This window comes from Danio rerio, chromosome 24 (genome assembly GCF_052040795.2).
Source record: "Danio rerio strain M-AB ecotype USA chromosome 24, GRCz13ab, whole genome shotgun sequence".
Lineage (NCBI taxonomy): Eukaryota > Metazoa > Chordata > Actinopteri > Cypriniformes > Danionidae > Danio > Danio rerio.
The window spans coordinates 11,796,129-11,810,189 of record NC_141044.1 but is presented as its reverse complement, the minus strand read 5'-3'; the positions used below and the strand labels follow the sequence as shown (position 1 = coordinate 11,810,189).

At 34.8% G+C, this 14,061-nt stretch overlaps 1 protein-coding gene across 5 annotated transcripts in view; it reads left to right on the top strand.

Annotated features, from left to right (window-relative positions):
- The window catches only part of myripb (myosin VIIA and Rab interacting protein b), a 239,441-nt gene that overhangs the window by 196,086 nt on the left and 29,294 nt on the right, over positions 1 to 14,061 (top strand). For 2 of the 5 annotated variants that reach the window (XM_087308808.1, NM_001353925.1), the window contains 4 exon segments: positions 2,607 to 2,687; positions 5,263 to 5,433; positions 6,350 to 6,533; positions 10,523 to 11,157. In XM_087308808.1, the coding sequence (XP_087164934.1) occupies positions 2,607 to 2,687; positions 5,263 to 5,433; positions 6,350 to 6,533; positions 10,523 to 11,157 (1,071 nt within the window). 5 annotated transcript variants of the gene reach the window in all.

Genomic DNA, 14,061 nt, shown 5'->3' with positions numbered 1-14,061 from the left:
TGTTTTCATCCTTCTCTCAGTTTGGAGCATCTATCTTATTGCCGAAGCATTTGCAGGGCTGTTGCATATAATAAAAAACAGTATGCATTTTGTTCAATAAGTGGTAATTCATAAAGACATTAAAATATATGCTTTTTTAACAAAAAGAATTAAAGAAAGATTAAATTATATTCATCATCTTGTGGCAGACGACCACATACTGTGCTGTTTAGCAGTCTGCACATTGCCTGTAAAAAAAAATCCTGGTTGCCTTAATTTTTAGCTGAATCTAATTAACTTTAATAGTACATTGAACGTATATTATATTAAACTGACAAGAAACAGCTTACGTAACTTATAAAATTAAGTTAGAACTGCATAGTTATTAACATAGTTCATTAAGTTACAATGACCTAAAATATATGCTGTCAGAACTAATTGATCATATGATTTTTTACAGTGTAGTTAAAAAAAAGCTATAAAAAGCTAAAAAAGTAGTAATGTAAAAGTAGTACTATAAAAATATACAGTATTGGTCGTCTCAGAACAGTGGTGTAGTGTGTTAATTATGTAAGTGCAGATCTTTTTCAGTTTTGTTTTAAGTTGGGAACCTCTTTATGGTATTTTCATGTTTTTTTTTTCTTTCATTGCATTAAAAACCCTGCAACCATACAATTGTTGTAATTGACCACCTATAGGAATGACCAAGCACTCACAAAAAAATTAAAACATTATTTTGTATTAATCAATAAAAAATACATTTACCTTCTGGAACTCTTCCGATTGGTGTGTCTCTCTTGTTAATGTGTCTTGGCTAGTTAATGGAGTTTCGTTTACTCTATTCCTGAAGTCCAGTTAGCAATTTTGAAAAATGGACACATCAAGTGCCCTATACACCCGGTGCAATGTGGCGCAAGGCGTAACGCAATAGTTTTTACTAGTTTCAGCTTGGCGCAAGAATCGTTTTGACGTTTTGCGGCACATTGTTTAAATAGCAAATGCATTTGTGTTCATAAGTGCGCTCATAGGCGTTCTGGTCTAAAAAGGAAGGCGTTCTGAGGCACACTGTTGGCGCGTTGCTATTTTGAGAAACTATAATAGATTTTTCAATAGACCAAAACAAAGCTGGTCTATTGTCCAAAGCAGAGCACGTTAGTTGTGCGCCTCGCTCACACACTGCTTAATACACACAAGATGAAGAGCAATGAGCAAATATCTTTACAAATGAAAAATAATTTAAATATTAAGGGATTTATATAGGATAAGGGATGTATATGTATATAAATATAAAAGATTAAAATATTACAAAACATATTATTTTCTAGCTTACATGAATTTAAAAACCACTGCCTTCATGCCTTCTTCATCTCAGGAGGCTTTTTCAGTTTATTCATAACAATTTGCTTTTGTATAATGTTATCATTATTAGCAGTATTATTTATTATATGCATATTCATATTTGTTTAATTAAAACAAGCTTAGATTTGCCCACCTGTCAGGTTTCAGACCATATGGGGCATAGCATGTGTATTTGGATATAACTCAGGTTTTTGACCACACTTTGTCATTATTGTTTATTTATTAGTTTGCTGGAAATTAGAACTGAATTTAGAAATAGTTTTGACACAAATCTTTGCGCTTAACAAACAAAATTAATTATTTATAGGCTAATTGATGTGTGTGCTTACATGGTTTCTCTATCCACGAGAGCGAAAGTAAAAGTAGATTATGAGATGCCTTATCTTTCATTCTCAAGCTGCAGATGCTCTGGTTAACTGTTTTCTTGCTAGTGAAATGCTCAGTTTTTCCCACTGACAAAGTCGTCATGTAAATATCAAATGCACTTATGGCGTGACGCAACTGGCTCTTAAAGGGAATGGGAGATGAGACTCTGATTGGTTTATTCTCAAAACACACCTATAACGTATTAAGAAAATACGAAAAACTTAACTCTTTTAGATCATGCGCCACAGCGCAAAATGGATTTTTTCTTCCTTATATTAGCAAAAGTGGATTCTGCCACGCCCTGAAAGCCCTGCGCTTTGCACTATGCACATGGACCGTCAAAATAGAGCCCCAAATGAAACTATTTTTGAAAGTATGACTGTTGTTAATTTTATCTTTTTGCAATAAGTGATGATTTAAGCATTGTTTTATTACCAGTAATTCATTTGTTGAAAACACAATGAAATATGCTCACTGTCGGAAACCTAAATCTGTACTTATGCCTGCATTTATCTTTCAATTCATTCACTCCTAGTTTAGTTTCCAGTTTTGTTTTTAGCTCTTGATAATTGAACAGTTATATTATCTTGTTTCTGGTTCTATTTAGGAGACTCATGATTTTAGTTTATTAACAGTTATTGTCAGGGCATGTGTATCATGGTCCAAGAGGTTCAAGTTCTTCTGTATGCCTGTTTAGTGGGGGAAAGCAAACAGATATTTGAGATATTGTTTGCCACAATTAAAACCAGAAATCAGATGTTTATTATGGTATAGACTAACCAAAAGCATATTCAGAACCAAATAGAATAGTTTTAGCATTTTAGCCCTAATTTGTTTAATCATTTAATTTTGTATTCCCCCTCTTCCTCTCTATTTCTTTTCTCTGTCTCTCTCTCTGACAGGAGAAACAGAACGAGGCTCGTTATTTGCATGAACACAAGGAAGAGCTCATAGAGGAACTTGCCACAACAATTGTTCAAAAAGTAAGAGCCATTCCGAAATGCAATACAGCAATGTCACAATTCTGCTTCATGAAAACAGATTCTCAATGTAATTAATAACCTTTATTTAACCAGGTAAGTCAATTGAGAACCAGTTCTCATTTACAATGGCAACCTGGCCAAGAGGCAACATGAAAAGCAGATGCAGTACTAAGCAATTAAGACACAATACAATGACAATTTCACAAATGCAGATAATAACATAAAACCAACAAAAAAAAAACTAACAACAAGCACAGTGATCTTGAACTATTGACTGAATAGAATTGTTAAAAGATGACAGCGGAATGAAAGTGCTGAGCTTTAAGGTCTGCTGCAGATGATTCCAAGCATCAGCAGCAGAAAACTGAAAAGAGTAGCGACCAAATGATGTCCGAACTTTGGGTATCCAAAGATTAATGAAATTACTAGAGCGCAGATTTCGACATGTTTCCTGAATGTTAAAAAGTGACTGTAAATATAGTGGAGTTTTTCTGATAAGAGTTTTGTAAATGAACAGAAACCAATGAATTTGACGACGTGATTGAAGAGAAGGCCAATTCAGTGAAGAATACAGTTGACAGTGATAAATATTAAATGGTGCACCAATAACAAAATGAATTGCTGCATGGTAAATAACATCCAGTTTGTGAAGAAGAGTTTTTAAAGCTGATCTGTTAATTAAATCCCCATAATCCAGAATTGGTAAAACTGTTAATTTAACCAAATGCTGCTTTGAAGAGTGAGTAAAGGAAGATTTGTTCCTGTAAAGAAAACCAATGCGGGCTTTACCTTTTTGAGCAGTTCGTTTATGTGAATTTCAAACGCCAGTTTCCCATCTAACCAGATAGATATTAAGATATTTATAGCAATCAACATAATCAATCTCAGTACCGTCCAATGAGGAAATTTTAGGAGGAAACTCAACATGTGGTAAATTTCTATTAAAAACCATACATTTTGTTTTGTTAGTATTTAAAACTAAGTGAAGATTGGTAAAAGCGTGTTGGATACTTAAAAAAACTGGCTTGCAATGAAGAAAGTGCTGTAGTCAGAGAAGAACTGGAAGTATAAATGATGGTATCATCAGCATATACATGTATGTAAGAATCACCTGCAGCAGAAGCAATATCATTAACATAAATATTAAAAAGTGTAGGCCCCAATATACTACCTTGTGGGAACCCTTTCTGAAACAGCAGGGGATCTGACAGAAGCCCCTCCACCCTTACTGATTGTAGACGACCAGAACAGTAGTTCCTGAACCAGACCAGACAGCTCTCAGATAGTCCAATATATCTGAGCCTATCCAGTAGAATTGTGTCATCTGCCATATGGTTTAATATTGAGTTGGCCTTTTGAGCTTTAACAGCTTCAACTCTTCTGGGAAGGCTTTCCACAAGGTTTGTTTTTATGGAAATGTTTTGACCATTCTTCTAAAAGCGCATCTGTGAGGTCAGGCACTGACTAAAAGGCCAGATTGCAGGCCAGTGAACCTCCTCCACACCATGTTCATCTGTCTTTATGCTTTTGTACATTGTGTGTAGTTTTATGGAGTAGGTAAAGGCCATCCACAAACTGTTCCCATAAAGTTGGGATCATAATACTGTCCAAAATATTTTAATATACTGAATCATTTGAAGTTCATTCCACTGGAACTATTAGAAGCCAGGACCAATCACTAAAAAGCAACACAAAGCAATATTCCCCCCGGTCTGTAAATATAGACTCTGCAGAAAGTTTCTAACTTCTGTGCACTTTCACACCTAAATAAAATTAGTTTCACAACTAAATGAAACCAAAATCTTTACTTGCTGAGAATAAAATCTAATGTATTTAGTTGTTTTTTTATTAAATTTAACATCAGAAAACCCATCTACTTAACTTTGACTCACTTGATGAGCATGGATCCTTAGTATTAAATTAGAATTACTGAAGTACAATGATTACATATGTGATGTAATTATTTGTATGTACTTCATGACTTCTGAGCTTTGACCTCACATTCCTTAAAGTCAGCTTCATTTAGTCACAATCGTATTTCTATCAAAAATAATTGAAATAAAAAAAGGTCTAAAACATTGAATATCCATCTGTAAACCTTTTGCATACAGTGCACGACAATATGGTTTGAGATACTAATCACAAGCAGCACTATGTGGTACTTCGGACCGTTTGAGGAAACCGATTGCAACAAACCATTTAAGTTTATAAACTAATTCTAATGAGTACTGTGAACTTAATCCATTTGAGTAAATGAAGCAATGTGAGCACAGCAAAACCCAATAAATGACAAGAACTCAAACCAACTGAGTACTGTAAAACCCAATAAGTTAAGGCAACTCGAACTGATTGCAACAAACCATTTGAGTTGAAAAAAAAAATTTTAATTCTATATGAGTATTGTGAATTTACTCCATTTAAGTTGAAGGAATGAGGTATTTAATTAACTCATTACCTTTAGCACTGAGTTCAAAACTCTTTTCAAATGAGTAGAATTATCTTACAGTCAATTTTAAGTTAACTACACATTCGATAGACCTGATTTTTCTCTTCTTTTATGTGTCTTTCGTTGTAGATTATTCAGAGGGGAAAGCGGCCGGAGATACAAGAAGAGTATGAGTTTGTATGGCCTCAGAATCAGAAAAGTGAGCTACCATCTCCTACCTCAACACAAAACCCACTTGCAACGCAGAATTCACACTCCACCTCTCAGCCAGGCACAGTAGCCCAGACTGACATAAGTAAGGTAAGAAGTATGCAAGCGTCTGTGAAATGGTGTTTCCATTAGTTTTACAGTGCTTATTCAGCATTACTTACCTTATCTGTAATGCATGCACAATCCCTTCTTTGGCACCATACAAAAACAATGCTGGAATCAAGAAAAAGCAAAACATAAAGACAATACTATAGCAGAATATTTGAAATGCACAATAAAAGGGTATTCATTAATCACACGATTTTTTAGTGTTTTCAGTATTGCTCTTGTACAAAGATTTTTATCAGGTGATCAAGAATCACCAAGTCATATTGTAAGTCTTAAGCGCCCCCTGTGGGTGAGATTAATGTTCTGCAACCTGCTTGCTTCTATAGCTATAAACCAGGCGTGACCAACCCTGTTTCTGGAGATCAACCTTCCTGCACATTTCAGTTGCAACCCATATCAAACACACCTGCCTGTAATTATCAAGTGCTGGTCAGGTCCTAATTAATGGGTTCAGGTGTGTTTGATCAGGGTTGGAGCTGAACTTTGCAGTTTGCAGGCAGGTCGATCTCCAGGAACAGGTTTGAGCACCAAACACTTTAAACTGTTGTTGTTGTTTTAACCAAAGGCAATTTGTGCATACAACTAAAAATTTTTGGAGTTTCTGTGAACTATATAATTGTTCACACTTATATTTGACTGAAGAGTTTAGTTGTCTAACATTACAAATGTTTTTAATGTCACTTTTGGTTAATGTGTCCCTGCATGCTGAATTAAAGTAATGATTTCTTTAAAGATTCTGTAAAGCGCTTTGAGGATTAAGAAAATAATATGTAATAAATGCAATGATTAAAAAACATAACAAAATATATTCATATATTAACATAATTGTTCATATTTATATTTCCAGCCCTTTAAAATGATAGTTGTTTTGCATGTGCTTTGGTTGGCGTATGTTTAGAGGTCAAGATCAGCGTACTCGAGTGACGATTCTCCAGAAAAGGGCCCTGAGGTGGGCATGGCCCCAGGGGTTCCAAAGAGCACTGAGGTAGAGACAGACATACAAAATTACTCATCACTCAGGAGGGAGTCCAGAGCATTATCACTTCCTGGATGGAAGAGTGTTGACCGCCTTGAAAACTCCAGTAAGAGCATATAAACAGACGAACACAACTGTAAGATGAATTCAACTGCACTGTAAAACCCACAAAGTTAAGCTAATCTAAACCATTTGAGGAAGATGATGGCAACAAACCATTTAAGTTCAAAAACTAATCCAAATGAGTACTGTGAATTTAATCCATTTGAGTAAACGAAACAATTTAAGCACAGTAAAACCCAATAAATGAAGAGAACTCAAACCAACTGAGTACTGTAAAACCCAACAAGTTAAGGCAACTTAAACCGTTTGAGGAAACCGATTGCTACAAACCATTTTTTAAGTTTTTTTTTTTTTATTATTAGTTAAAAAAAAACTAATCTATATGAGTGGTGTAAACCTACTCCATTTACACTGTTAAAAGTAATTAGTTACTTAAAGTGAGTAAACAAATTGCCTTAAAAGCAACAAATTGACTTTACAAAAATAATGTAAGTAAATCCATTGTAACTTGGAATTGTTAAGCTGACTTAATTTTTATAATTATGCTTATTGTACTTTCTTTTTAAAGTCAACTAATCTTTTTTATAATGACAAACCATTTTAGCATGTCTCTTTTCAAATAATTACTGCAGTTATTGCAATATTACATATTTGGTGCTTCATTAAGTTGATAAAATTTACAAATATAGCCTGTATTGAATTTAGAAGACATACTCGGGTCTGGAAGAGCAGATTTATTTTAGTTACTGTCAGTTTGCTAGACACAGAAAAGCTGAAAAAAAAAAATATATATATATATATATAATAAATGTGTATTGGAAAAAGTGATTAGCTTACTTTTATTTTAAAACGTGAATACATCTTAATAATAGAAATTAAGTCAACTCAACAGTTACAAGTAACAATGGATTTACTTACATTATTTTTGTAAAGTCAACTTGTTTCTTTTAAGGCAATTTGTTTACTCGCTTTAAGTAACTAATCTCTTTTTACAGTGTAATTAACTCGTTACCTTTAACACTGAGTTTAAAGCTCTTTTCAAATTAGTAGAATTAACTTTCAGTCAATTTTGAGTTAACAACACTCATTTCATTTGATAAAGTTCATTGTTGGGTTTTTCAGTGTGCTAGTTCTTTGCTCACACTTCCATAGCACTTTTCTTTACACTTTACTCACATTCACAGCTGAATTGTTGATTCTTTTTAAGATGTATAGGTATTATATATTAATACCTTTAAGTAAAAATTCTGTTATATTTTACTCAAACTCATGTTATTCTGGCTTCTTTTCTTTGATATGAAAGATGAAAAAGGGTAAATAAGGACAGACTCAATTTGAGACACTTGTGTGTGTGAGGCGACTGTGTGTAAAATAATTCTACAAAAGGTCATTCTACAGAAATATCAGGGTTTTTTTCTGGCCCTAGCCTCACAGGAATATTACATTTGATTATTACACTCTTCATGCTTACAATTTCTTTACATTTTAAAGTTTATATGTTTTACAAATCTGTTATTTCAACAATTACACCTTTTTAAGTCATTAATGTCGCAATAAAAAAAAAATTAATTACTTACTAATTACTTATTATTTTGAGGTTAAAAACTGATTTTTCTACAGTTAAAAATATTGTATTTATAACATGATGTTTATGACGTATATGACATTAAAACAGGCGACACAGTAAGTACTGTTGTCGCCTCACAGCAAGAAGGTCGCTGGTTCGAGCCTCGGCTGGGTCAGTTGGCATTTCTGTGTGGAATATGCATGTTCTCCCCGTGTTGGTGTGAGTTTCCTTCAGGTGCTCTGGTTTCCCCCAAAAGTCCAAAGACATGCGCTATAGGTGACTTGGGTAAGCTAAATTGTTCGTATGCATGTGTGTACAGTATGTCTTGGTCCTCCAGGTTGGGGGTTGAGCGTTGTGCTAACGACCCACCTCATAAAAATGAGATGTTGTGAAACACCAACATGATGCAAATATCAACTTTGATTTAAGTTGCCCTTGGAGTAAGTAAGTAAAGAATATAAAAGCTGGAAAATTTGGAAGTTTAGTCTATTAGCCATTTTAAGTTATCTGTAATGAAGAGACCCTATTTGGTCAACTCAGTTAATTGGCTTGTTGATTTCCCATTGCTTAAACGAACTGAGAGAATCAATTTCCTCAAATCATTTGAGTAGTCGCAACTTATTAGGGTTTACTGTGTGCAACTCTGACTACATGTACCTGAAAAAATCCAGAAATAAAAACCTTTAACATTTGCTTAAAAAAAAAAAAAAGTAGATAACACCAGTGAAAAAAGTCTTTAAAAAAAGATTTAAAGATTTACAAAATATATTTTAAAAAAACATTAAGGTGCCATTTATGTGTTTTCATAAATAAAACAGGACATTGAACAATGTGGCCTAAGTTGAAGCTAGAAAAAGACATTTTGGGTTGGCACTTTGGCTAAGTGATTCACAGCAAAAAGATTGTTGGTTCGAGTCACAGCTGGACCAGAAGGCCTTTCTCTATGGAGTTTGCATGTTCACCCAGTTGTTTCCCCATGTTACAAATACGTTGGTTGTTGCAACATAGGCTCACTCTGTAAACAAAACCCTATATACGTTTCTGGAGATCACAATTTATGTAGCCAGAAGTGCGTATGGTTGCAATTTGTTTTTCAAATGAAACCTATGGGGCGGTATGACGACGTTCCTTTTCTTGCTCGTTAGCTGACTGCTTACCTCTGTATGGATGGCTTTCTCGCTGTTACCAGTTTGTCCAGTTAGCTCACCAAGGACTTTGGTGGACTTGAGAAGCAGAGAGGAGTTGACCAAGGCGATGAGGTTTGAGTCCGGTGAAGAACAGTTCCAGGGTGAATCCAAAATATAAAATAAACAAATAAATAATGAAAATGTGGTAAAAATCAGACAAGGGCTTTTCTTTTTCTGGATTGCTTTTTAAAACTGTTTCTTTGGCTTTAGGAGTTAAGTGAGCAGGTCAATCTGTACTTTTAAAAACACTATTGGTTGGGTTCAGGGAAGTGGGTGAGCAGGTCAATCTGTGCTTTTATAAACTCTATTGGTTGGGTTTAGGGAAGTGTGTGAGCAGGTCAATCTGTGCTTTTAAAAACACTATTGGTTGGGTTCAGGGAAGTGGGTGAGCAGGTCAATCTGTGCTTTTATAAACTCTGTTGGTTGGGTTTAGGGAAGTGTGTGAGCAGGTCAATCTGTGCTTTTAAAAACACTATTGGTTGGGTTCAGGGAAGTGGGTAAGCAGGTCAATCTGTGCTTTTATAAACTCTATTGGTTGGTTTTAGGGAAGTGAGTGAGCAGGTAAATCTGTGCTTTTAAAAACACTATCGGTTGGGTTTAGGGAAGGAAGAGGGTGGGTCAGTCAATCAGTCAGTCAGTCAGTCGGCAGCGGCCTCTTGTGGATTTATGTGAGAACATCAGGTGCGAATGGCACTCACGAGAAAAATTTTAAATCCCAAAAAGCGTACACAGCAGCCTCTGGTGAATTCACAAAAACTGCAAAAAAATGTAGTTTATGTGATGTATTTGGCTGTCTCCAGAAATGTATATAGAGGTACGTTTTAATAATATGTCTGTGTTGCTGAGTGTTGTGTTCTTAGTGCTGAGTTGTGGCTGAAAGGGCATCCGGTGTGTAAAACAACTGCCAGAGACATTGGCGCTTCATATTCCACTTCTGATAACATCTGATAAAGCAGGGAATAAGTCAAAGGAAAGAGAGTGAGTTTCTGTAGAATGATTCTGTTTCTGTAGAATGACTAAAAGCAAAGTGTTTAATTCTGCACAAAACATAACTGTTATTACATTACAATTATTTTGCATGTGGTTGTTACTGAAAAGCTTACACAGATCACCTTAAATATTACCACACCTCTTTTTAATAATTTTGACCTTTTTCCATTTTGTGTTTGTTTATGTGGTTCGCTTACACAAACACACTCACACACACACCTACACACACATACACACACACCCATCCTCTATATTTGTCTGTCCAGGTGTTTGTGTCTGTCTCCACAGGTGCATCTTCAGTCCTGCAGTCCCCTGATGGTAACTGGATTGCCCTGCAGAGCTCCCAGCATTCCCGGCCCAGCCTGCTGACTAAGCGCAAAAGCCTCGTTTTTAGTGTTCTTGAGAAAGAATCAGGCGTGGTATCTGCATATGATGAAATGGGCTCAGATTCAGACCCTGAGGATCAGGGTGGATGGGGCGCTGCCTTGTTACAGTTTCGCAGACGTCTCTCTGATGAAACCTACTATACTGACTCTCAACACGACCCTGAATGGACATTTACTCAACATCCACCCATTACATCACCCTCTTCGGGTCAATACACCAACACTGAAACCCTGAACTCTGACTCAGAGACATCTCCTTCCCAGTCGACTCGAGCCCGTAGAGCACCCGTGATGAAAAAAGGGCCACCCGAAACACACCTGTATCCTCACTACAGGCACCCTGCAGACATCATAGCTTTGCCTCAGTTGAAGCCAGATGTCCTTGATGTGAACTTTAATCCCCACTTGGGTGGGGACAGTAGTGATGGGGAGGAGCGGAGCGAGCAGGTCAAAAGATCACGGAGGCGTAGAAAGAGCAAACGCGAGACATCAGAGCACAGCCGAGCACATAATGCACTGTACAGTGCTGCCACTGCGGTGAGTAAAACTACAGACTTTTGATTTATTAAAATAGAGAATCCTGACACATACTGTATAGTGGTTGTGCTTCAACTATGGTATAAAGATCAACATTTTGATGCTGCTGACATGTTGAAGCTAAAAACACAAATAACATAAATTAACATTTATATGATAACACTTTATAACAACTACGCACTATGAATCATTGAATTAAGCATTAGCAAATATTTAATTCATTATCTGTTAAGCATTAGTAAGCAGTTTATAACTACAGATACAAATGATGTAATCTTTACTTAGAAGGAGAGTCAGACAGAATCTGCGGAGATTTTTAGCTATTTCTGCTTAGAATTTTGAAAAAATCTGCAGATTTATGCAGAATTATTTCAGGAGTATCGTAACAAAAAATTTAATATATAACATAAAAAACATTTATGTTAAAACATTAAAACTTTTTTACAATGCAAATACATTTAGAGACACTTATTTGGTTAACAAAGCAAATCTATCATATGATAAATACACTACAAGACAGAAAATATTACTTTGCAAACTGTATTGTAAGTAAATCAAATAAACACTTTCATATTAGTCCATAATATTATGAAATTGGCATTAGTCTAAATGAATTTAAAATCAAATAAATATAAATTTGCACACATTTACAGAAGTAAATAAATAGACTCAATGATGCGCCAAAAATCTGCGGAAATCTGCGGATTTCTGCTCGCAAAGATTGCGTGTGGGCCTACATGTTGTATAATTTGCTTAATGATTGTATTTTCATACTTTGTTAATTATTATTTTTTATTACTAAGTATTGCATCATTTACAAACCAGCTATTTGAGAGAAGTTGGTGGTTTTTAAAGATTATTCAGAATGCGTCAGTAATTGATTTATAAACTATTCAAATGAACATTTACATATCTTATTGTTCAGGCATATACAATAATATTAGGCGACGCAGTGGTGCAGTAGGTAGTGCTGTCGCCTCACAGCAAGAAGGTTGCTGTTTCAAGCCTCGGCTAGGTCAGTTGGCGTTTCTGTGTGGAGTTTGCATGTTCTCCCTTCGTTTGCGTTGGTTTCCTCTGGGTGCTCCAGGTTTCCCCCAAAAGTCCAAAGACATGCACTATAGGTGAATTGCGTAGGCCAAATAGTCTGTAGTGTGTATGGATGTTTCCCTGAGATGATTTGCGGCTGGAAGGGCATCCACTGTGTAAAAACATATGATTTAAAAGTTGGGGGTTCATACATTTACATTTACATTTACATTTAGTCATTTAGCAGACGCTTTTATCCAAAGCAACTTACAAATGAGGACAAGGAAGCAATTTACACAACTAAGAGCAACAATGAATAAGTACTAAAGGCAAGTTTCAGGTCTGTAAAGTCTAAGAAGGGAAGTGTTAGTAGTTTTTTTTTTTTTTTTTTTTGTACAGTTAGTGTGATATTCAGAGGCAATTGCAGATTAGGAAGTGAAGTGGAGACTAAATAGTTGAGTTTTTAGTCGTTTCTTGAAAATAGCGAGTGACTCTGCTGTTCTGATGCAGTTAGGGAGTTCATTCCACCAACTGGGCAGATTGAGCGTGAGCGTGAGCGAAAGTGATTTTTCCCTCTTTGGGATGGAACCACGAGGCGACGATCAGTCACAGAACGTAAGTTTCTGGAGGGCACATAGATCTGCAGAAGTGAGTGCAGATAAGAAGGTGCTAGGCCAGAAGTCACTTTGTAGGCAAACAAAGTACCATACCACTGTGGCGACCCCAGATTAATAAAGGGACTAAGCTAAAAAAGAAAATGGATTGACGAATATTAATATTAGTTTGTATGTTAATAAATGCTTTATTAACTTAACTTCATCCAGTTTTGTGACCTAAAGTAAGGACTATTTATGCTTTATAAATCCATTATATATGACAATTAACCGTTCAATTACATTTAAAACAGAAAATAAAGAAAATAAATGGCGATTCATTTCTATTCATTTGAAGATGCACAAATAAAACTGTATCAATTAAAAAAAATGTATGTAATCTCAACTAAAATAAAATTACTGTGCAGTTTAAACATCTCTAAATAACACTGAAATTTTGTATAATAATATATTGTTAAATTATTATATTGTTGTTTCATTAAATTTTATGTAGTATTTTAATACTCCTGTTATTCGACAACGTTCACAGTAATTTTACTTTTTAGATAAGATTGCAAACATGTATTGATCATTTGATACTGACTCAACTCAACTCAACTCAACTCTAACTTTATTTCTATAGCACTTTCACAAATCACAATGATTACCAAAGTGCTGTACATAAAACACATAAAACGCATGTAAAATATACATAAAACCAAAAAACATAAATTCACATCACATGATTAAAAGCTAAAGAAAATAAGTGTGTTTTCTAAAAACCTCTGAAAAGACTCAAAAGTTTAAGCTGTTCTTAAAGAGAGTGGGAGATCGTACTGAGCCTTTAAATATTATATATTAGGGATTAATAAAGCATAAATAGTCCTTACTTTAGATTAAGTCACAAAATGGGATGAAGTTGAGTTAATAAAGTGTTAATAACATACAAATGAAATGTTAGTATATGCCTGCATAGTAATATATGAATGTTGATTAAATAGTTTATTAATCTTTTTTTTAACTCATTCTAAATAATCTTTAAAAAAAAAAACAACTAATCTTAAATATCAATGATTTGATAAATAATGCAATACTTAATTTAGTCCTGAAAAAATGATCAGTAATAAAGTATAAAATTACAATTATTAAGCACATTTTAAATGTGCATACAATTCAAGAATACAGCATTTGTAACAGCAATTATAAACTGCTTACTAACATTTATTCATTTTAAGTTAATGTTTACCAAATAATGAATCCACCTTTGGGCGACATGGTGGGGCAG